General features: G+C 42.6%; 1 protein-coding gene across 5 annotated transcripts in view; it reads right to left on the bottom strand.

Annotated features, from left to right (window-relative positions):
* CPVL (carboxypeptidase vitellogenic like) overlaps positions 1–24,857 on the bottom strand; it is a 58,593-nt gene that overhangs the window by 7,252 nt on the left and 26,484 nt on the right. For all 5 annotated transcript variants that reach the window (XM_081883373.1, XM_081883375.1, XM_081883371.1 and 2 more), the window contains exons 8-12: positions 23,429–23,551; positions 22,920–23,051; positions 20,655–20,753; positions 19,157–19,330; positions 5,250–5,432 (exon numbers count right to left, since the gene is read on the bottom strand). In XM_081883373.1, the coding sequence (XP_081739499.1) occupies positions 5,250–5,432; positions 19,157–19,330; positions 20,655–20,753; positions 22,920–23,051; positions 23,429–23,551 (711 nt within the window). The remainder of the gene's footprint in view (positions 1–5,249; positions 5,433–19,156; positions 19,331–20,654; positions 20,754–22,919; positions 23,052–23,428; positions 23,552–24,857) is intronic.

The following is a 24,857-nucleotide window of genomic DNA, read 5'->3' as shown; positions in this document are numbered from 1 at the left end:
CCATTAAGGAAACCAGCAAGGCGACAGACATTGAGCATGAAGAACTACCCCATAAATGGGTCAGACCAATAGTTTAACCTTCAGGGAAGGGCCATAGGTCTGTGGTGGAACACATTCTTCACATGTCAAAGGTTCCAGGTTTAATCCTTGGGGTCTCCGGGTAGAACTGTGGAAGACTTCTGCCTGCAACCCAGCCAGTCAGTGCTGACAATATTGTGCTATTTGGACCAATGGTCTGACTAGATATAAGCCAGCTGCCCATGTACTCTGACTATGTACACAGTTAGCTCCTTCCCAGACGCCCACTGTAGTGGCCTTTCTATATACAGTGGTACCTCAGGTTACATATGCTTCAGGTTACATACACTTCAGGTTACAGACTCCGCTAACCCAGAAATATTACCTCAGGTTAAGAACATTGCTTCAGGATGAGAATAGAAATCGTGCTCTGGTGGCGCGGCAGCAGCAGCAGGCCCCATTAGCTAAAGTGGTGCTTCAGGTTAAGAACAGTTTCAGGTTAAGAACATACCCCCGGAACGAATTAAGTACTTAACCCGAGGTACCACTGTAATTATAATTATAAATTGTTAAATGACACCCATCTGACTGGGTTGCCCCAGCCACTCTGGGCAGCTCCCAACAAATTAAAACATCAACACAGTAAAGCATCAAACATAAAAAAACCTTCCCTGTATAGGGCTACCTTCAGGCATCTTCTAAAAGTCAGATAGCTGTTTATTTCCTTTACTTCTGACAGGAGGGAGTTCCACAGGGCGGGCGCCACCACCGAGAAGGCCCTCTGCCTGTTTCCCTGTAACCTCACTTCTCGCAGTGAGGGAACCACCAGAAGGCCTCATAGGTAGACCTCAGTGTCTGGGCTGAACAATGAGTGTGGAGAAGCTCCTTCAGGTATATAGAGCCGAAGCCATTTTGGGCTTTAATGGTCAGCACCAACAATTTGAATTTTGCTCATCAAGACCTAACTCTGGACCTCAACACTGCAAAGCAATATTCTACCACTGACCTATAGACCAGCTCCTTTCAACTATTAACTGATGCTAGGTATTTGATAGCTGGGGAACTTATTGAAAAATACATTCTATCCATATTCTAAATATGACCACGCTACCACGCTAGCCCAAGAACACTATCCTATAGGCACTTTGCATGCTTAGAGAAAGTCCATGTAAAACAGTTAAACAAACCACGACACCCATAGAAGCTTCTAGAAAACAGTCACCATGCTATGGGATTATCCACATTTACCTTTCCTCTGCTCTTTCCAGGCACGGTCTGCGCTCCATGTCCGAATTCCCTTTTTTGCCCCCGAGTTTTCCCTACGAAAATCCATTCTTTAAAGCTCAATAGGAGCAAACAGCAATCCATTGAGAACCCGAATTGACCTCTGCTCCAATTTAGCGCTAAAGAGCAGGCTTCCGCGGGGAAAGTTCCAGAGCAAAAAAGAATGCTTGGACACTGAGCTTTTAAGTGCAGATCTCTGCCTAAGAAAGTGCAGGGCAAAAGTTAAGTGTGGATAATTTCTACGTGGCATCAGGAACTTCACTCATCCTCAAAGAATGAAGCAAGAAACTGACAAAGGAACTAACAAAGACTTCAGTGAAGCCAAGATTTTTCTTCCTGGGAACTAGCTGGCCTTGGCAGAAGTTATCCCAAATCTATTCAGCAGCTTCTTCCTTCAATTAGAAATGTGTTTATTTGCAGTTACTTATTTCAATTCAGTAACCTTCCCAAAATCCTCCAAAGGACCCAGTTTCCGAAAAGTACTCAGCCACATAATTTTAAGCTCCCCTGAAAGCAAGTGAAATTTAAGTCCTCCTACTAATATTGAAATGAAGCCAAGCTAGCAGTGTTCTTAAATCACTGTAGTTTTTGCTTTGTTTTGTTTTTAAAGCAGCCTGTTAATTGTAAAATTTCATTCTGGTTGATCCACACACACACCATCCCAAGTAAAGCAACGGTAAAGTAAATATTACCCACATTCTGACTCAAAAGGCCATTTCTCAGAAGCATTTACTGGAAAATAAAATGTCTATAAGCCTATAAATTTAAGAGACTGTGAAAGATAACACTTCAGTTTATACTTAGTCCCTGTGAGAAGCATATGATGAAAATTGCCTGAATAGTTTCCTTCCATCTGAAAGTAGTGACATGTTACTATAGGCTAAGTTAAGCTTTCGTTAAAACTTTCAGAAGACCTTCATGTCATGCATATCAGCGAAGCCCAAAATAAAAAGGTGTTGATGAATTCCAGCAAAAACAAGTCATTCTATGTAGGTTGGGTTGTTTTTTTAATTGTATATTTGAGAGTAACGAAATCCAAGTTTTCTAATTGAAATACACTCTGGGTTATAAATGTGATTTATGAGATGCCTATCATTTAAGTTCTTAAATGATTCACTTAAATGATGCACTTAAATGATTTTAACTGCTTAAGAGCAATCTCTATTCTTTGAACTGTTGTACAGGCAAACAGGTGAATGCTACACCAGCAGAACACAAGCCCATTGCGCTAAAAATATAGATTCAGCACCTCCCAATTTAATACTCATGGAAGGAAGGAAAACAAGTATCTCAAACCTTTAAGAGTTTAACAGAAACTACTTTTGAGTTAGGACGAAACCGGGACAAGATAGGGAGAGTTGTAAAGAAAAAGCAACTCCAATAATTGGTGTAACCAATTAGATGTGACCCTGAGGAGTCCAGGGGCTGTTTATGAGTCGTTTGCACATTCTGTTATCCAGTTTACCGTATATTGCTTGGAAGGATCTGGGCATGGGGTAAGAAGGTGCCTTGAATTTTGTATTCTCTGTCCTGACCAGCGTTTGAAACTCCCATTGTTCTAGGCACATTTTGAGATTGGGAATTTCATTGGCGTGAGCAATTTCTGAGCTCTGGGCACTGCACGTAAGATTTCAGATTAAAACTGTGACTGCTGGTGCTGAGGGCGTGGGAGGAGAAATTCCTGCCTGCTTGACTTCCAAGAAATCACTTCAGCGTCAGGCAAGCTGATAGGTTCTGCCTCTCAGTTGCCCTTGCAGAAAGGCAGCGTTTTGAGGGACCCTCATAAGAATATTAAGGGGGCGGGCAGGGGAAGCATGGCTTTGTTTTTTTGCAGTCTTCAGATGAGGACTAGACCATGTGAAAAATGAACAGAAGGTTTTAGCAGCAGTTTATTCATTTTCAGCCTAGACATTCTGTTGTGGCGCCCATAACTTAGGTTTAAGGTGCCATTTAGCTCCTAGCTTTCGTGTCTCAGTTTCTAACACTGGTCCAGACTTCGTTTGAATAAAAACTGAATACTTTCCACAGTGCTGTCTTCTTTCGGCTGGAAGAATTGGCGTTTCTATTTAACCGCTCCAGTATATCTGAAGGAGCATCTCCACCCCCATTGTTCTAACCGGACACTGAGGTCCAGCTCCAAGGGCCTTCTGGCAGTTTTCTCACTGCGAGAAGCCAAGTTACAGGGAACCAGGCAGAGGGCCTTCTTGGTAGTGGCACCCGCCCTGTGGAACATCCTCCCACCAGATGTCAAAGAGAACAACAACTACCAGACTTTTAGAAGACATCTGAAGGCAGCCCTGTTTAGAGAAGCTTTTAATATTTGATGCATTACTCTATTTTAATATTTTGTTGGAAGCTGCCCAGAGTGGCTGGGGTATAAATAATAAATTTATTATTAGTAGTAGTAGTAGTAGTAACATTTCAATAAAGTCTCCTTTCTTAATGAGATAATGGCTCTCTTTAGATTTTTTTTTGGGGGGAGGGGACATAGCAGAAGATGGAAAAGGCCTTTAATATTTAGTTTACCCCTGTGCACAGCTTTATTGTGTAAATGCTTCTCTTTTTTTGAGACTCAGATGTTACAGAAACTGGAGGATCAGGAGCAGAGCCTGCTTACAAGGGCTAAAAATGAAGAGTGTTCAGATGCCCGCAGATGCAGTATTTTGTGATCTGTCACTGCACGGCAGTACAAATAGTTGGCTAACTGTCTGCAGCTGTTGCCTAGAAAACTCTAAGCCTCCCCCCCTCTCGCAGCCAAGTGCAAATGTCATCTTTGTCAACAGTGATCAAGGATAGAAACACTGACCAAGGATAGCTGCTCCGGCCCACATGCTCAGTGCTCTGTTGGTGAAATCAATTTTAAAAGCTGCAGGAAAAGCCTTCATTTTTCCCTGCCAGAGAGAACCCACACCAGGAGTCAAACAACGAACATTCGAAAATGAGATCTATCACATCAAGATCTGTAGCAAGAATCTCGTCCTCCTATGAGATTCCCTGTGGGGTTAGGCCTAGGGGTGGTTGATGGGGAGAGAATGATCAGGCATCTGATTCCTACATTCCTGTTCAGGCTATCGGATGGTTGCTCGAGAGCAATCAGGCAAGGCGCCTCAATGGTCTGTTCTAAAGCTTTATTATTGGTGCTAAAAACCTTTACAATGCAGAGCGCCTCTATTCCATGTCTTGCTCATTGACTAACAGAATCTGAGAGTGGGCGGTCCTTGAATCTTCCCCAGCAGAGTAGTCTCTTGACCCCCAGCCTACGCCTCCCCTCTCTGCGCCAAAGTCTTCTGCGCAAGGAAGGCGTGGGTAAAGGGGGACCTCCCTCCTCCCCGCTTTGCTCAGACAAGGTGTCCTGGCACCGCCTTGCATCCTCATTGCCACTAGAGGCGTGGCTTCCTTCCTCCGCTGAGGAGGTGCTGCTTCCCATGATCTTTGGGGGCTCTCTGTAATCCATCTGCCTTCCCCCCCCCCCCCCGCCTCGCCCCTGAGCCGATGGCAGTTCCCTGACAATTCCCAAACATCTTTCGTAATGCAGGATGCTTAAGAGATAGTTTCACTTCAAGTTAGGTCACTGGTAGTGCACAACCAGGAGAATGGGAGGTTTAACTCCGACAGAAGTATTATGAGCTCAGTGGGGGCTATATATTCCATAATAAGCATGCACAGAATTGCAGTCTGAATTTAACTCACTTCACCTGGTGTTAAGAGAGAAAAGTGAGTCCTTCGGCTGGAAAAAGTCATAGAATCATAGAATCATAGAGTTGGAAGAGACCACAAGGGCCATCGAGTCCAACCCCCTGCCAAGCAGGAAACACCATCAGAGCACTCCTGACATATGGTTGTCAAGCCTCTGCTTAAAGACCTCCAAGGAAGGAGACTCCACCACAATAAAGAGAGCTGAATTTGCACTGTGATTCTTTAAAATCTTAGCATCCCCGCCCCCTTACCTGATAGAATTCACCAGCTTGGCGCACATAGCCAGCAACGTCTGGATCTTTAGCACGCACCCTCCATACAACTCTCTCGGCATTCTTGTACTCTTCCACTTTGGCCCACGGCACAGTCGGCAGAAACCGTTCCGTCAGTGGGGCTCCCACAATGATATCAAGTTGTCCACTGTACAGGAGAACCTGGAAAACAGAAGCAGGTCCACGGCTTGTTAAGAGTCTAGTAAAAGATCAGGCGTACAAAGCGCCATGAGTCTCACAGAAGCGATCCTAAACAGCCTGTATAACAAAGCAAAAGCCAAAAATCAAGGACAGAGACCAGGTTAGTCTGATGGGGAAATAGTAGCCTCAGCTTGGAGCACAGCCATTACACCTGGGACAGAGAGGTCTAAGACCTGGGGGAAAACAGAGGAGCAGGAGTCTGGGTGATGCATCTGTTTCTGGGATGTACAATTTCAGGCTGCAGCTGTGAAATCCAATAGGGCTGAGCTTAAGCAGAACTCAGGCCCACTTAAAGGCCATGCAAAGGTTCCCAACTTTTGGCCATTTAGGGAGGCCTCACAAGGAGAGTGAGGCACTTGCCCTCCTCATCTGGTGGAGATGCAGGAGTTGAAGCCATAAAGGACAACAGCCTGCATCACCTGGGCAGCTTCTTGTTGATACTCAGGATCCACACTCCCCTTCCTGCTATGGCGTTTACTTCAAGCAAGCCTTCTCCTGCCCATTCAGCAAGGCAACAGATAAAGCACCGCTCATACTCTGAACTGCCTGAATTTGCCCTCAAGAAAGTTCGTCACCATGTCCAATCTGATTGGTTATTCAGCTACTTTTGATCATTGGTGTTATTGATGTTTCTACTGTTGCTACTATGGTAATGTATTTTTTAGCTTTACACTACCTTGTTATATGTGGTTTATAAATATATAAGTAAACAAAATAAAAAAATATGTTCACAGGAAGATAGGATTAAAGATAGCCATAGCCCTCTATGTCTCAGAAATGGCTGGGCATTTGAGATCAAAAAGAACACTCTCAAGAATCCAATCACATACAAACACCAATAATAATAATAATAATAATAATAATAATAATAATAATAATAATATTTGTACCCCGCCCATCTGGCTGAGTTTCCCCAGCCACTCTAGGTGGCTTCCAGCAAAGATTAAAAATACATTAAAATGTCACACATTAAAAACTTCCCTGACCATACCCCGCACATCCCATGCTAAAAGTAATGAGAGAAGGAGCACAAATAACTCGACATTGCTTGCAAAAGGGTGAGAGGAAGCAATCTGGCTAATCAACCGGACATAGTTGATCCCTTCATCTTGTACATGAAAGTTAAAGCAAAAGCTCAGTGCATAGTTCGAATCTGAAAGAGCATTAAGGACTATTTAATCCAATATGTCCAATTTAGTGCTGGTCAGCATGAATAGCTCAGTTGGCTGAAGCATGGGGCTGATAACGCTAAGTTTGCAGATTCAATCAATCCCCGTATGGGACAGCTGCATATTCCTGCATTGCAGGGGGGTGGACTAGATGATCCTCAGGGTCCCTTCAAACTCTACAATCTTATGATTCTATGGATGCAACTCGTATTAGCCTTACAGCCTATCCAATCTTTACAAAACCCGATGCAGTCAACCTTTGGTACTAAACTACAGTCGTACAAGATAATAACAATGGATCACCGTTAACAAACAGAAATCAGCATCAAGTAACATATAGGATGGTAATATAATGCACACTATATGTACAAAATTTATAACTTCATGCATTAGCCAAAGGTGGCTCAGCAAGGATAGAAATAATAGAAAATATAGAAACCATAGTAACAATAGATTTCGTTACATATGCAATAGCAGAAACAAAATCTCTAGCACAAGAGTGAATAGTCTATAGGTGCAAATCACTGGGTATGTTTTTTGAGAAACAATGCACCATGAATGGAAAGAGGGAGCCTTACTAAAAAATACTCCAGGGGACTGCTCTGGTAGATTCTAACAGGAAGAACTTTAGACTTTAGCTCAACAAATGGAAAAAGAAGATGTAGCGTAAAGATTCCATCAGAATGCACACTGGATTTTTTTCTTTTTCTTTTTTTGTTTTAACTAGAAAAAGGGGGAATGTGTGATTGGTGAAAAAACATATTCCATCCCACAAAGCTGGTTTAAGTTTCTCTTTAAATCCCATACCCAAACAGCATATATGTTTTGTATCAGTTGGGATCTCACAGCAGACTGTTCAGGCTCAAGCCAAGATAGAGCCCTTTGTACGACTGCAACGCACACATGTTTCCTATGAACTATTAATTCTTTGTTACTAAAAAATCCTGGTGGGGTTAAAAGCCTTTTCTGTAAGACTCGCCCAAGCTAGCTCAAATAAAATAATTGCACTGTTTATATGAAGAAGCTATGCCTCAAAGACCTTGATTCTCCATGGCCTCTGCAAAAATTTTCTGCAGCTGTTACACTCGACAGTATGGGAATAATTACAATTACTCGTCTTAGGGTAGGACACAGCACAGTAAAAACAGCACAACCCAATTTGGTAAGGCTATGTATCCTTCGCTCTACAAACCTAGAAGTAACATGTAATTGGCATTGTATCTATTTTTCTCATTTTTTTATGGGGACTAAGAGTGTGTGCGCACTTGTTGGTGGGAGGACATCCTACAGGGACACAAACCACACACACTTCTAGCAATTTCAGTAAAGTGCAAATGATTTCTGCCAAACTTCAAAAGCTTGACTAATTTTACGCCAACAGGAGTTTGCACTTATTTATTTGTATTGTATACTGGCAGGCCATGCAGGTTGACTTTAATGCCGGTGTAATTTATTGCAAGACTGTCCCCAAACCATACTCCTAATAGTAAGAAAGCTTCTGTAGAAACATATGAGAAGAGTGGAAGGAAGAAGTCCTATATTTTTTTCCACCTTCCACTGACGATGGCTGCATCACGATAAATATGTTTAAACTATGATGAAAAATCCCTTAATTTCTGGTTTGTTGCAAATTAAAGTTCCCTTGTTTGCACTGAAAACATTGGATAACACGCAATAATAATATACAGAAGTGACCCAATGAAATTAATGGACTTGAGTAATGGATTTCAGTGGGTCTACTTCAAGATTCACCCATTAGAAATGCAGTTTTATTGAAGACCAATTCAAATAGCCACCAAGCATTGTAATAATTACTATAATGTTAACAAACAAGTCTAAATACAGAATCAGCTATAATACTTATTCTGACAAAAAAACATGAATGCAAGCTTCAAAAGTCTATGGGGATTTTAATTGCTATGCACATTGTGTAATGAGGTCAATTTAGGTATGGTAGTTGAAGTGTAGGTGGGGTTCCCACGACGCAAGACACAGTGATAACAGCGAAAACCTTCATTGAACTAGCAGAACTGGACAACAGGGGCAAAGCGACTGCTTATATACATTTCTGAAGGCCTGGACCACTCCCATTCCCAACGTGATTGGCTGTCTAAACTTCCAAGCTGCAAATCATAACTCAGAGTTTAAGGGCCAATGGCAGAGGCCCAAATCCTGAAATGTTCTGTTATTGGATATCATGTATCAAATCAGAACACAGGGGCTCAGAATTCTTAGTCCAGACTCAAGCTCAGGCAAGCACAGACCACTGAATACATAACAGTAGTGTTAATATGTTTTTCTGTTTCTGCTTTCAAACTGCAGTTGTTTCTAAATTCAAACAAACAGCTTTGGGAGATCTGATGAATGGCATAACCACGCATTAAAAAGAATTTGAAACATATCATCTCAAATACCTCAAGGTTCTTGAAAGAGGCGAATGTAAGATGTGTGATAAATTGCAACACTAGATCCTGTTTTTAAAACAAGCTCCATGCTTACTGTTTGGTCCTTATACAATTATACTATGTTTCCTATGCAGACAAACTTTTGATCTTTTCCCCGGTGACCTTAATCTACAATATTTTGTGGTTTCCTGTAAGAGGAAATGATGATTGAAGAGCAGTCTTAAGATGTCCTGGCCTGTGCCATGATCCTAATTAGTTGCCATCTCGATTGTGAGCACTCCACAAAATAAACCAAAATCCCATTGGACAACTTCAAGGAAGACAATTACAGATGTTCCCCACCCCACTCCAGCTAAAAGGCTAGGGCAGTACTGTCATTTTAAACAGCTACAGCCATCTTTCAAAAGCAGCGGGTAGAAACAAAGGCAGTGTGGCCTGTTGAATTATTTTTCTTCAGAGCAGAAATTCATTAGGGTTAACAAGGCTAACTGTCATTAATGGTGCAATTTCTGGAAAGGGAACATATCAGTTAGTCATACAGCACTAGTTGATACAGATTGTATTCATTTACAGTACAGTGGTACCTCAGGTTACAGACGTTTCTGGTTACAGACGCTTCAGGTTACAGACTCCGCTAACCCAGAAATAGTACCTCTGGTTAAGAACTTTGCTTCAGGATGAGAACAGAAATCGTGCTCCGATGGTGCAGCGGCAGCAGGAGGCCCCATTAGCTAAAGTGGTGCTTCAGGTTAAGAACAGTTTCAGGTTAAGAACGGACCTCCGGAACGAATTAAGTACTTAACCCGAGGCACCACTGTATAATAATCTGAACATTTTCCCCCTTTGCTGTTTGTAACAAGTAACTAGCCTAAGCAGGTACCAATTATTTTATTCTCTGGTTTTTGAAAAACTGTGTGTTATATTTCAGGATTTGAAATGTAAGCATGGCATGCAACATCTGCATTCTTGCACAGAGTTATCTAAGGATACAGTTCATCCCTGTCAATCAGCAGAGGAAGGGGAAAGGACTCCCACAGGGCTACAGTAAACCATCAAAAGAAGATCTCTTTAGATTACCCCTGGGATTCTGGAATAAAGTCTCATATACCAGATGGAAGAACAGTCTGTCTCCCAGCCAATCCCTTCCTCGCACGCTCTCTTCTTTTGGGACAGCTAAACAATAAGATGGGCTAATTTTTCTTCTAGTAAGTCACTACATGTTGCAGGGAGCACCGTAAAAGAAACAAGAAAAATAAGAGCATAATGGCAGACAGGAGGTACAGAGACATGTTTTACAAATTTGCCATAACTTCTGTGCTAGTAGCAGTGTCCAAGAAACCTGAGGTAATGGCAGTCTTGCAAATGGAATGGCCAAGAGAGATTTATGTAAACCAGGAATGGAGCTTGATGTTTTACTGAACCTCCACCACTGAATGCTTGGGGCTCCATTTTCTTTGTTTATAAGGAGCAGATATGACCTACATTGGAGGCTACTTCAAGCTATTCCATTACTAACTGCACCATCCACCAGTTGCTCATTTAGCTATAGCACAAGTGTGGCTGCCTCATATTGGGGCTTTAATCAAGCACTAGTGGTGGAATACTGCTAATACTGCCTTCCCTGATTAAGGAAACCTGAACACTGGCTGTCCATTGTGTTAAGCACTGAAGCATAAAAGATCTGGCCACCAGAAATTCAAAAATTGATAGCATTTTAGAGGCCATAAATACAACTTTGTAGTGAAACAAACCAAAACTTATTAAGACAGGTGGGCATGGTTTAGCTAAAATGGCGCCATGAGTCAACTGGGAAGGCCTGGTGGCCCTAATCAGGCCTGTGGCCCAGAGGTTACTCATCCCTGTATTAATTAAATCTATATTGTGCAAAGCATTATCAAATACACAAAAGCCAGTGAAGACTATCCTCCTGGTCCTCTACCTGCATGTTGGCAACTCACTGTGACCATGCTACAAGAAGAGAAAATCGGGAGCAACCTGAATATTCACAGTAAACTCATGAAAGGATCACTGGGAAGGAGAGATAGGTTGACAAATCTGTACTTTTCAACTTTTCCAATATCACTAAATTTTCCAAAATAAAGACAATCCTCTTATTCTTGGCTGTGCCTCTTCCCACTGCCAAGGCCCTTCGCGACTATAATTATCAGCCTCTACATTTTCTCCAACTCCTTTTGCTAAGGATTCTTGCCAAAAGCAGAAGGGGGAAAGTAGCAGGCCAATGCAGAGAGTAGCATGTTAAATTCAATTGCTGCCACAAATAAACACTGCAGATGAAGAAACCTAGACAGAAGAGAAAGGGATTAAGACTTGTGGATTACATGAATGAACAGTTTAAGAAAGAATGTTCTCATGCGGGTGGCTCATGTCTTTGGCTTGCTTGCATGCTTTCTGCGAGGAAGGTGATATAAACTAAATTCCAAAGAAAGGATACAAGGATTTCCCCCATAAAAGCCTCTTTGAAACAGGGAACTTCCCCGTTCCAAGCGGTAGATGTGGGCTCATCATGACATGAAACTCTAGTTTTCCCAAAACATTCAAAGGAACTGAAGTGGACAAGGAACAAAGGGGCAAAACAAAATAAGCAAAAAGTTAGACATAAAGAATAGCATAAATGTGACTGAGGTTGCCAACCTTTCAGGACCAGTGAGCACATTTTTAATTTTGTGGAAGTGCTGTGGGCAGCAGTCACAAAATGGCTGCCATGGCGGCATGGCATAACATTTTGGATGCTGTGATCTTGACGATTTCACACCATGATTGTGCCCCCCCCCCAGTACTTTTTCAGGCCTGCAATCTTATGTGGCGCCCCAAAACACCTTTTAGGGCACCGTGCCGAAAAAGGCACTTTTTCTGGGGGGAATTGTGATGTGAAATTGCTCAAGATTATGGCGTCCAAAATGGTCGCCATTCTCTTGTGAGAAAAAATAGGAAGACCGTGTCCCAGAAGAATGTGTCCTGGATTTTGCCCTGAGGTGTTGGAGGGTATGATGTAGATCACAAGCAAAACTGTTTAAAAGCTCAGAAACAACACAGAAAACCAAAACACATTACAAAAAATATAAACATGTCATGAACATTTCAAATATGCACTACTTTACTTGTGGCTTTAAATCGCTCAGGCTACCAGGCAGAGCAAATGTCGAACACTCTGCCTTCAATTTGTACAAAACAAAATCTTATTAAAACTCTTGTTTTACTTGTGCTAGAATAAGCTAATGAAGTTAACTGTGAGGGTACAAATGGTAAAATTTTAGTAGGTAGTTAAGGGCTGGCACAGGAAGACTTTAAAATGCAGGAACAAAGATGCAATTAGCTGGGATTTAATGAGCTGCTTAATAATAAGTGACAGTGCCTGCCACAATTTCCGAACTAGATGCAATCTTAAATATTGTAGGACTGAGTTCTAACCTAAGGCAAGTTAACCTTTCCGGTGTTGCACAACTCCTTTTGGGGCAAGACAGGTTTAAATGAGTAGATATAGCAAAATCTGATGCTAACAAAAATATATTCACAGGATTCACAAACATCAAAGGTTTTATTAGAGTTAAAGAATTCTAAGCCAAAGCCTCTTTCCTGGGATAAAATATCTCATCCAATTATTACAAAGCCCCTGTCATGGTATGGAACATAAGAAAGTCCTGCACAAATCATACCCAATTTTTGCCTTGCAAATAAAATCTTTGCTCACTTAATTCCTGCTGGAAATTATATATATATCTGTCTACTTGCACAATAGATATCTGCTTGCACAATGAGATTTCTGGTTTCTCTTCTTGTAGGGATTAAACATTTTTCTTAAAATACTTTTCTATAACCTAGAAAGGCTGGCAGATAACAGTGCTAAGAGATAACAACAAATGACCACAGTAATTTCCAAATGGGTGCTTTAAAAAGAAAGAAAGAATTACAGGAACATTCTCATTGGTTTATCACCAATATGGCTCTTCTTGAAGAAACAGACATATTTTTTTCACTGAAGAGCTAAGTGGTCAAATTTGCTTCAAATATATCCAAGAAAGGCCACGCCCACTCAAGAAGAAGCAGTGTTTGGTATGTTTGATAACACCATGGTTTGATTAAACCAGTGTTTCTCAAACTTGGATCTCCAGCTGTTGTTGGACTACAATTCCCATCATCCCTGACCACCGGTCCTGCTAGCTAGGGATGATGGGAGCTGTAGTCCAAAAACACCTGGAGACCCAAGTTTGGAAAACCATTTGATATTCAGAAGCAAAATCCCAGCTGATTTGTGATCCCGTATTACAATTTCCTCCCACAAATCTTTTTTAGCACTCTGCATCTGACAAATAGGGGTGCAATTACACAAATCTATTATTACGCGGGGAAATGGGGGGGAGAGATGCCCATCGGGTCTGTGCAAGTGTGCGTGAGGGGGAAATGTGTGACAATTAGTGTAGTGTAAAAAGTGTTATAGAAATGTAACGTGACTGGTGTTAGAATGGATAAAACAGTTGTCTTCACTAGGCTACTGGGCTGCCTCTATTTTATGAAGCAACACCACATTATGTTGAAGAAAAAACGTCATTCTTTCAGTGGAAGTAATAGAAGCCAATCTTTGAAGGCTGGAAAACGGGATATGTGTGGGATGTAACAGAGGTCTTTCCCTCAGCTCTGTTACAAACAAAGGAGCCAATGTTGTAGATGAGTGTTGAGAAATGGCCAGTTTGCACATGTGCCATGTTTTGTTCATTGCCTGAACCTACTGGTGTAATATTTCCTCACAAGTGACACTGCAACACATCTGATGGGAAAACCTGATAAAATATCTAAGCGTTTCAGTAACAGCTGCATTTTATTAGGGATTTTTTTTTTACCAAAATTAAAGCGGAAAAAGGCAGCTTGAGACAATCCCACAACTACAAACTGGGAGGGAATGGAGCCAAAGCTCAGAAACATAAACAAGCACATAAATAGCTGAGTTAAGAAATATATCCAGGTTCCTAAGCAATGGGAAAGTTTTCAAAAGGAGCTTTCCACCCTTTGAAGCCCGGATAATGTATCTATGGTGAATAACAGGAAGGTATCAATCAAGGAACAGAAGAAAATTCTGGCATTTCATAGAAAGTTGGAGGGATCTCTGGAGAAGAACAGGCAAACAGGGAATAAATATCCTTGCCACTTTTCTGCTTCTCACTATGTTTTCAAAATGTTTATATCCTGGCTTTCCACTAAAAAGTACGTATTACAGCTAACAGAGTCAATTCCACACAATATAAATATTTAGAGTCACATGTAAAAAAAAAAACCACAACCCAGTAAAATATCATTTGCTTTGTAAGAGAAAAGAGGAATGGTGCCATATAGACTTTCGATCATCTTCTCCAGAGAAGTCTTGGCATCATTGGTGGTGAGGAGGCACCTGAAGCACAGCCTCTACTGCTATCTCAACAAATAACACTTAAATGCTCCCTCAGGTATAGTGATCCAAGACATTTAGGATGCTAAAGACCAACACAAGTACTTTGAATTGTGTCTGGAAGCCAACTAGGAGCCAATGAAGTTCTCTGAGCTAAGTGCAATCAGTATTTGCTTTCTTGGTGAAGCATATCCTCATTAACAAGTTGATGTACTTTCTGAAATTTTCCAAAGGACTATCCCACATACAGCATATGGCCAATAGTCTAGTCCAAAACAAGGCTGATAATGGAAAGATCTTATTTTCCCAGGGAAAGCTGTAACTGTCCAATTCCTTGTCAAGGATGCCAGAAGCAGAGACGGATCCAGCAGTTTCCCCTTGCCAATAACCTGATTCATAGGAGGAAGTGCAATCTCACCAATGTTGCAATTTATGAGGTAAAGTCAAATTGATTATGTTCAAATGAGCTTCCTTCCTATTTGTTAAGACAAATTCCTCTTTCTAGTTTTAGAAAGACCCTTCAAGAGTCCTAGTAAATGTTTAAATACCCTTGCAGAAAAGATGGCCAACGGAATCATAACTTGTAATAAAGCTTCCAAAACCTAAAGATTTTATTTTTATTTATTTAAATACCTTAAATAGAATAAAGTGAATCAGCCCATTGGGTCCAGTACTGCCTACGCTAGTGTTTTTCAACCTTTGATCCCTAGTTGGGGTTGAACTACAATTCCCATAATCCCATAAAACAATTTAGCCACTGCTCAGGGATGATGGCAGCTGCAGCTCAACAACGCCAGGACTACAATACTGAAGAGCACTTGTCTACATTGATTGGCACTAGCTCTCCATGGTTTCCAGCAGGTTTTTTTCCAGCCCTATCCAAAAACGCCAAGGATTGAAACTGGGGCCATTGGAAACCAAGCACCTTCTCTACTGCTGAGAAATACCAAATTCTGCCAAATACAAAAAGGACTGCACAAGACTAATCGCCACACAACATACAACCAAGGACCATGGTGCCAGATTTCTAACAGGCCATGCCATTAACACAGTGTTTTCCATTTTCTATTACTTGTCACAATTCCTTATTAAATTGCTAAAGGAAGAAAGAGGGGTTGGTGGAACCATAGCAAACAGTTTAACCTAGACACGGGATGTGTAGCAGGAGTGTCAAAAACAGCAGAATTTCTGAAGCACTCCTGACAGCATTTCTAAGCCCCAAGCATGCTGCTCTTAATCTATAAGTGATTGCGCTCTTTCGAAAGGTCAGTAGGCTGCAGCATCTATCATGGCAGCTACCACACGCCATGCTGCATCCTTCACAAATCCTGTACAATGAATTATGAGTAGTATTATTCCCCATCTGGCTTTGGTTGAGCGAAAAGACAAAGAAATTGCTTTTGTTTCTTTTTACGTATCCTAAAAGGAACACATGCTTCAATCAAACAAAAAGTATGACGGGCGTGTTGACCACTTCCCAGTAAACGCCATGCACTTCTTTGTACCAAACTTATTTCCTGCATTAATTTCTGACATGGAGGACTTCGAAGGGCACAGCCATAGGGCGGTATAGAAATAGGGTATAAGGTGGTATAGAAATAACAGCAGCAACAACAACAATCCTTTGCCTTAGGAAAAAGACTGGATTTGCCAAAACAGCCAAACTTCCAGTGCGTAGAAAAGCAGAGTGCTTCAAATTGGACTGGTCCTCACCCTCCCAATATAGTTCAGATCAAAATGCTACATTTACCATGTGGTTAGGCACTGGTATGGGATGTGGAGTGACTCCTGCCATACACCAAAAGAGGGTTGGATAGCTCAGTCTTGCAGAGACGTTCTGGCTACAGCAAAAACTGCCCCAAGCCATGTCACATGTGAACATTAAGCTTGACATGCAAGTAAGTTATCATTCCAAACCATTGCAATATTCTTGAGGTAGAAATGAGTATGCCCCCCCATGTGATATACAATGCAAACTAGCCAATACATTACATGTGAACGCCAACAATCACAAGATGTGAGTAACTTTCAGACTGGCCACAGCAAATGGGATGTGCATACCTCTCTTTTGTGCTACAACCACTGTGTTGTTGCTGTTGTTGTTGTCACATGCCCTTCATCAGCAGGTCCCAAGGCACGTGACAACAATTTAAAATCCAGCATTAAAAACAGAACAAATTACAGTCACAGCCCAATACTGGTTGTGTCTTACAGCATCTAACTAAATATACATATATGTAAAGCTGCTGCAGCAGGTACGTTCTTCAATATTTTCTAAGGTTACATGTACGCTAGAAATTTAAACCAGTTTTATGCCTGTGTAACTGTTGTGGGCCCATCTAACAGAATGCTAAAAATTAAAAGTTACACGAAGGGCTAAAGATTCCCAACAAACAAGTCTTAGTATCCCACAAAGCTACACATTCCAAGGATTCTCTGGAAGAAAGCCATGACTGTTAACCACAGCCTTCAATCAGTTTAAGTTGTTTAAGATTAATTTCAGTGGCATGTGGAATTAAATTTTAAAAAGTCAATAAAGTTAACTCATTTCATCATTTAAGACATTTCTATGTAGTCTTTTAAGCACCACAAGTGGCTTACCAAACTAGGTCAGGAAGTAAGAAGCAAGTAATCTGCTACCTTATCTACTCTCATTACTAGGTAGCTCTGGGGCAGCACTTAGAAAAGCAACAAATGCCAAGCCTCTATTGTTTTACAACAGCAACAGACTTGCCTATGGGAACTCCTGAATCACCACTGACTTCCCATAGGCTATCAGGCCAGGTTCAGGGTTTTGAGCAACTTGGGCCCAGTATACTTTATGGCAGGGGTCAGCAAACTTTTTCAGCAGGGGGCCGGTCCACTGTCCCTCAGACCTTGTTAGGGGCCGGACTATTATGGGGGGGGGGAGGGGGAGAGAATGAACGAATTCCTATGCCCCACAATTAACCCAGAGAAGCATTTTAAATAAAAGCACACATTCTACTCATGTAAAAACACGCTGATTCCCAGACCGTCCACGGGCCAGATTTAGAAGGCAATTGGGCTGCATCCAGCCCCTGGGCCTTAGTTTGCCTACCCATGCCTTACGGTCTACCTGAGCCATTATATCTCAGATCAATCACAGAGATTATCTGGAAGTGTGCTGTTAGCTGTCACCCATGTTACAGGGGCGTGACTGGCCTCAACTAGAAAGTCAGACATTTAGCGTCACCAGTCCTATGCTACAGAACATTCTCACTGCAGAGATTTGGCAGACAGCCTTGCTGTTGTCTCTCTTGACAACAGGCCTATACAGCTGCTTCTGTCTGTTTTTGATTAGCCAGGCACATCAAAGATTAAAAGGATTGCTTTTAATGGCATTTTGTATTTCGTTGTAGTACATAATCCTGATATTTTATGAAGTCATACCTTGGATCCTGAACGCCTTGGTACTCAGATGTTTTGCCTCCCGAATGCCACAAACCCGGAAATGAGTGTTCTGGTTTGCGAACTATTTTTGGAAGCCGAACGTCCAACGGGGCTTCCGATTGGTTGCAGGAGCTTCCTGCAGCCAATCAGAAGCCGTGCTTTGGTTTCTGAACATTTTGCAAAGTGGAACGGACTTCTGGAACGGATTCCGTTTGACTTCCAAGGTACGACTGTACAGAAATACTTTAATAAATATATAAAAATAATAACACATATAATACAATTGATCTGCTGGCTAAAGCTGAACAGGTGCTGTGGAAAAGCAAAACATTCAAGCACAAACACAGTTGCTAAGATGCAGTGTTGTCCTGTAGACGAAGACTTCAACCACCAGTGTAGAAGTATTTCACCAGCTTCGAAAGTTACCGTATTTTTCGCCCTATAGGACACACTTTTTCCCCTCCAAAAATGAAGGGGAAATGTGTGTGCCTCCTATGGGGCGAATGCAGGCTTTCGCTGAAGCCTGGAGAGCGAGAGGGGTCGTTGCGCACTGACCCCTCTTACTCTCCAGGCTTCGGGGTGCAGGCAGCTCTTCACAAGCCGTGGCAGAGCTGTACGACTTCGCACAGCCCTCCCACAGCTTGTGGAGAGCTGCCTGCACCCCGAAGCCTGGGGGCACACTGAGTCAGCGTCCCCCAGGCTTCGGGCTTCGCTCAGCTCTCCGCAAGCCATGGGACCTCTCCCACAGCTTGTGGAGAGCTGCCTGTTCTGGGGACTGGGGTCGGGAGAAGCTCGGGCCTGGGGGGAAATAAATTTTTTTCTTTATTTCCCCCCCAAAAACTAGGTGCGCCCTATGGGCCGAAAAATATTATAGCTCTCTTGAAATGCTATGTGTTTTATATGGGGGAAAGTCCCTGCAACATATACATGAGAACTGAGGTGATATAGTCCCCAAGGGAGGACTTCATCATCTCTACTAACCAAGTCTGACCCCCCCCCAAAAAAAAAGAATGCCAGGAAAAAACCAGACACTTTACATGCCACAACACAAAGTTATCCTCTCCAATATTGGGTAAAGGTTTGAAATGCAAAGTTAATCAGCTAATCTCACTGAAGTCACACATCGCTGCAAGACTGATTATCACTGAATTGCTAAACTATTCTGGTTCTGTTTTAGGGATGGCTGATTAGAAGTCGGGAGTAGGTGTTAAATATTTGGAGATTAAATATTTGGAAAATAATGAATTAAGGCAGTTCTGCAGGTTCTTAAGTTTAAGAGGCTGGGCTTGGCCGCCTACCTACCCTGTAGTTATCCATTAGAACAGCCAGCCATGGTTTTATTGTCTGCATCACATCTTCAAGTAAATGTTTCTCAACCATGGAGCCATTATGAAATGTCAGGTTGCCAACATGGATAGACTTCCTTATTTCTGGCAATGTTAACAGCTGTCCAAAGTATTCCTGATCCGCAGGTTCCTATTAAACAAAAGATGAAAAAGATAAAAATGGCTGCAAAACATCAACACAATAAAATTATACTCCCTAGTTCTCCATGTACAAGAATATCCTACCTAGCACTGAAGCATGCAAAACACCGCATAAGTGAGGATTGTATTAAACATGAAACTGCAGGGGTCAGTTAAGTCTGAAATTATGAAGCAATTTAAAGTGTTCAAGTCTATTAGTTTCATAAGGGGAAAATCCCAGCAGGTCATGAAAACTGGTGGCATTTGGTAATTGATCAGATGAGAGAGGGGGGGAAAGGTTTGCTGTTGGTGAAAATGTACAGCCACATTAATTTGTCACTGTGCCAGACTGAGTTTACTTGCATTAAACAATGTCCCATGCAGGCAACACAATATCAAGTTTTAACTTAGGGAAACTGTTTCATCTTGCGCTATTTCCCATAAGAACTTAGGGGGGAGAAGCTTGCAGAGAAAAGCTCAAACTAGTCTTAACATTTGGCTTCCAAGAGTGATTAGCTGGATGCTTCTCGAAAGTTTACAGGCAGGGCATGAAGGCAACAGCACTCTCTCAGCACCTCTAAATACTGAAATTCCATTTAGCCACCAGGCCAATAGCCATCGATAGACCTAATCTTCATGGGGTGGGAAACGCTTCCTTTTTCTCTCCAGCTGTTGGGTTTTTCGCAAGTGGAGAGACAGGCACATCCTAGGTGAATCGCCTGCAGTATTTGCACAATGCTAAAGACCTCCTCATGTTACCTTGGCACCAGGTGCAAAACATCCCACTCATCCCTTGACCTTAAGCATGTGCTGAGATTTCAGCAACGACAGGGGGGAAAAGGGAGGAGGAATCATTTCCCCAAGCTCCAGTACTGTTACCACCATTTCCAATCGCTCTTGATAGAGCAGTAAAGGGACTCCTGACCATTAGGTCCAGTCATGGCCGACTCTGTGGTTGCTGCGCTCATCTCGCTTTATTGGCTGAGGGAGCCGGTGTACAGCTTCTGGGTCATGTGGCCAGCATGACAAAGCCGCTTCTGCCGAACCAGAGCAGCGCACGGAAATGCTATTTACCTTCCCGCTGGAGCGGTACCTATTTATCTTCTTGCACTTTGACGTGCTTTCAAACTGCTAGGTGGGCAGGAGCAGGGACTGAGCAACGGGAGCTCACCCCGTCGCGGGGATTTGAACCACTGACCTTCTGATCGGCAAGTCCTAGGCTCTGTGGTTTAACCCACAGCACCACCCGCGTCCCTCTGATAGAGCAGTAGCCCAAGTTAATTCCATAGCTTCAAAAGCACATCACCAGAATGCCTAGTCTAAGGGTGGCTTACCTGGCACTTCATGAAGTTGTAGTAGTTGCTACACCCTGTGGCGTTCTGAAAGAAGGAAGCAGTTCCAATTTCATCGCCATTCAACAGAACATCAAACACCTGGAGGAAGAGAGCCATGGAAAGAAACACAGTTCAAAATATGGTTTCTGCTAGGTCAAAAATTCTAAGGAACCGCAATGCTCGGCATAATTCAGTTGGTCACGAGTAGCAAGGAGATGCTTTGGGGAGTGTACCTGAGCTATGAAATATTGAGGCCATATAACATCAGTCCTAAAGGATCTACACTGGCTCCCAGTACATTTCCGAGCACAATTCAGTGTTGGTGTTGATCTTCAAAGCCCTGAATGTCCATGCATACCTGAAGGAGTATCTCCAATCTCATTGTCCTGCCTGGACACTGAGGTCCAGCTCTGAGGGCTTTCTGGTGGTTCCCTTACTGCAAGATGTGAAGCCACAGGGAACCAGACAGAGGGCCTTCTCAGCAGTGACACCCAGGGCCGCCTTTAGGGGAGGGAGAAATCGCTCACCTGTAACAACCGCTGCTGCTCCGCTCCCTCCCGGGCTCTGCTGCTGCGGGAGGACTAGGGTGCTGTCACGCGATGAGACGGAGCTGGGCAGTGCTACACAGAGCGCCCAGCGGCACGGGAGGAGAAGCACGGCAAGGAAACAGTCAGCGTGAGAGGGAGGGAGGCTGCCTGGCCTGTTGCTGCCACTCTGCTCCCTCCTGGGATCTGCTGCTGCGGGAGGACGAGGGCGGTGCTGTGGGACGGGACAGACCTGGGCAGGGCTAGGCAGGGCGCCTGATGGCACAGGAGGAGAAGCACAGCAAGGAAAGGAATGGGCGGGACGCGGAAAGGAAAAGCTCTGCCCGCAGACACTGGGTCCTCCACACCCTTACCTGGGCTTGCACGCCTTCCTTGCACCCATCCACGGTGAACGGATCTCCCCTCTAAAAGTTCCTGGGGAGGGGGATGTCCAACTACAACCTCCAGAGTCGCCTTTGGCATTTGGCACCGCCCCCGAATTTGGCGCCAGGGTGCCCTGCACCCCTTGAACCCCCAAGTAAAGGCGTCGCTGGTGACACCTGCCCTGTGGAATGCTTCCCCATCAGATGTCAAACAGAGCAACAACTATTTGACTTTTAGAAGACATCTGAAGGCTTTCAGGGAAGTTTTCAATGGCTGGATGTTTCATTGCGTTTAAAATATCTTGTTGAGAGCCACCCAGAGTGGCTGGGGCAACCCAGTCAGATGGGCAGCATGTAAATAATAGAATTATTATTACTATTATTAGGAAGGATTTGTCTCCTGTTCTTGGGGCCAACTGATTACCATATTCAAAATTTGGAAGGCACTGTTTTTGGACCCACTTCAACTTCCTGATACCAGTGCCAGCCCCCAGGAAGATCCAATCTAGAATGCTGCTTCAATCTATTATTTGCCTGTGTTGGGCACACTCTATTCACTGCTCCACCATAGCTAAGAGTTTAGAGGTTTCCTTATAATCAAGCAGTGCGTGTGTGTGTGTGTGTGTGTGTCTGTCTGTCTGTGTGTGTATAAATAAAATAAATAAATGAAACCAGATAATGCATAGCATGGATATAAACTGGAATGCTGAGAATACAAGTCACACAGTTATATGCATTTTAAAGGTTATTTCTAAAATTAGACGAATTATTCTGTAAAATGCACTGTATTGCAGTAAGTAACTCATTAGCGGCTTACTGCTGCACACATCCGAAGGCTGCTTCGTGACATCACTGCGCGGGAAACAAAAAATGCCGCAAATTCAGATCAAAACGCCAGCCCACAGTGTGTGCTGCTGTTTTCGCCTTCCACTCTTTTGGTGGGGGTTAAAAATTGGAGCCATTATTCATGGATATAGAAAGGCTTCAGGCGTGTGTTCAAGCATATGCAACGAGTTCCACGACTGCATCTTTCCTGATTTCCTGGGGATAAGCTAAACCTTTAGGGCATACAAGCACAGACTTAGAAAAACTAAAGCAATTCATGAAAGAGATGCCTATGTAAACATATGCCACAGCACTCAATTCTGAAAAGAGGCCAAGGTAAATTTTGTAGAAACATTGGACGGTGATTTCTCTCTCCATTAGTTCTCCCTCTCTTTGCCCTTCTGCTGCAATATAAATGGACACCTTTTTCCAGCGCGGCGCTCGTGACCTCCATTCTGCTTCCTTCTGACCCCCTTACTCTCTTCAGATGGTTTTAATTGCTGGAGGCCAGCATGTGGACCTCTAATACGTACTTCAAAGGCTTCTCTCCATTTCTTCTGCTGGATGTAGATTACTGCCAGATCAGTCTGCTGCCGGAAAAACGCCTTCTGCTTCTCATCCAACAAGCCAATTTGATATAACAATTCTGCATAGCCACCAAACATCTGCAAAGGGAATCAAGAAACTCAGCGATATTAGTCTAGATTATTCTAATCTTGTAGAATGCCAGTGCATTAAGCAGAGATTAATTCATTTTTTAAAGCATGCTTCCAAATTTTAAATAGTTTGCCAAGGCTGCAATAAAACTTTGGTGGCATTTATAAGCAGTCTAGTTCCCTGCAGGATCGCAGCTAATTTGCTCTTGAGAAACATGTGGTAAACTAATTAAAGTTTTACTGAAATTAGAAAGTTACATGGAACAATACTCATTTTTCCCTTTCTTCCGTTATCCTTTCCCCGCAATTTGAGAATCACAATCCACTTCTGGTTTAAAAAATAATATATATTTTTTAAAATTAAACACAATAGGGAGAAATCTTACCAATTCAGGGTCACAGAGACCATCTCCAATGGCAACGCCCTTAAAGTTGATCTTTATCTTTGCCGTAGGATTACGGGTGTGGATATAATAACCGATGGCAGGCACATACTTCCCTGCATAGGACTAGTGATATTGAAGAATACAGTCAAACAAAGAGGTAGTTTGAATAGCTTTCATGCATTTTTAAAAATTCTGTTTATTGATATAATCACATACAAAATACATCAAAAGTGATAGGTGTAGTCAATACAAATTTCATGCAGAAACAGAAAAAATAAAATGAAAATACAATGGGGAAGAAAATCTGAAAGCTGAGAATACAATAATGCATTCAACTATCACATATTTTGAAAAGGGTGTGTGTGTGTGAATCAATTCAGTTCTCCATAAAGCGTCTCCACACTTTCATCTGGGGTTTAGTGGGCTGTTCAGCTGAGTTTACGTTAGGATAAGATCTTATACCATGTGAAATAAAAAGATCTATTTTTAATGAACTGTTAAGGACTCTCCATACATGTGTCGGATGTTCTGACAGTGCAATGTCCCATACTTTTGATAGGCATTCCGATTGGGAAGGAGATGATTGGGACTTCCAATGGGAGGCCACTAACAATCTGGCTGCAGCAAAAAGCATAAACACAAGAGGTTTGTGCATGCAGGCAAGTTGGTATCGTGCTCCAAGGATAAATGCTTTTAATGCAGTATGATTGAATCCAAAATATTTGATTTGCACCTACTAGTTTTCTTTATTAAGGCTGTAAGTAATCAAGAGAATTTGTGCTCTAAAGCTCATAGAAGGAGCTCATAGAGGACGGGATATTTATTCTGATTCATCTTCTCCCCTGCCAACCCCCTTCTACATGTTATGGAGAATCTCCCGAGTTGATTTTTGGGTTCTGGATGGTGCAAAAGAGACAGCAAATGGGCAAAATTTACCTCCCCTCTCCTGTTAGCAAAGGATCAAAAGACATCCTGTGTGTACCAACTGGATTCCTGCCTAAATTATTATTATTTTTTTAAATCCTTCAACCTTTTAATTGAGTACACTAATTAAATTTGTAATCAAAGTCTTTTATTTCCTAGTACAGTCATACTTGGTTTTCGAACAGCTTAGTTCTCGAATGTTTTGGCTCCCAAATGCTGCAAACCCGGAAGTGACTGTTCCGGTTTGCAAACTATTTTTGGAAGCAGAATGTCCGACGGGGCTTCTGTGGCTTCTGATTGGCTGCAGGAGCTTCCTGAAGCCAATCAGAAGCTGGGCTTTGCTTTCTGAACGTTTTGGAAGTCAAACGGACTTCCGGAATGGAATCTGTTCGACTTCCAAGGTACGACTGTACATGTATCCAACCGGCTCAATAATGCTTGCAATGCTGGAATAACCCATGAACTTACAAAACCAATAAATCAATGAGCTGCAATATTGTGCTGG

This window comes from Podarcis melisellensis (genome assembly GCF_964234715.1).
Source record: "Podarcis melisellensis genome assembly, chromosome: 12".
NCBI classification, from domain to species: Eukaryota; Metazoa; Chordata; class Lepidosauria; order Squamata; family Lacertidae; genus Podarcis; species Podarcis melisellensis.
This window is presented reverse-complemented; position numbering and strand designations above follow the sequence as displayed.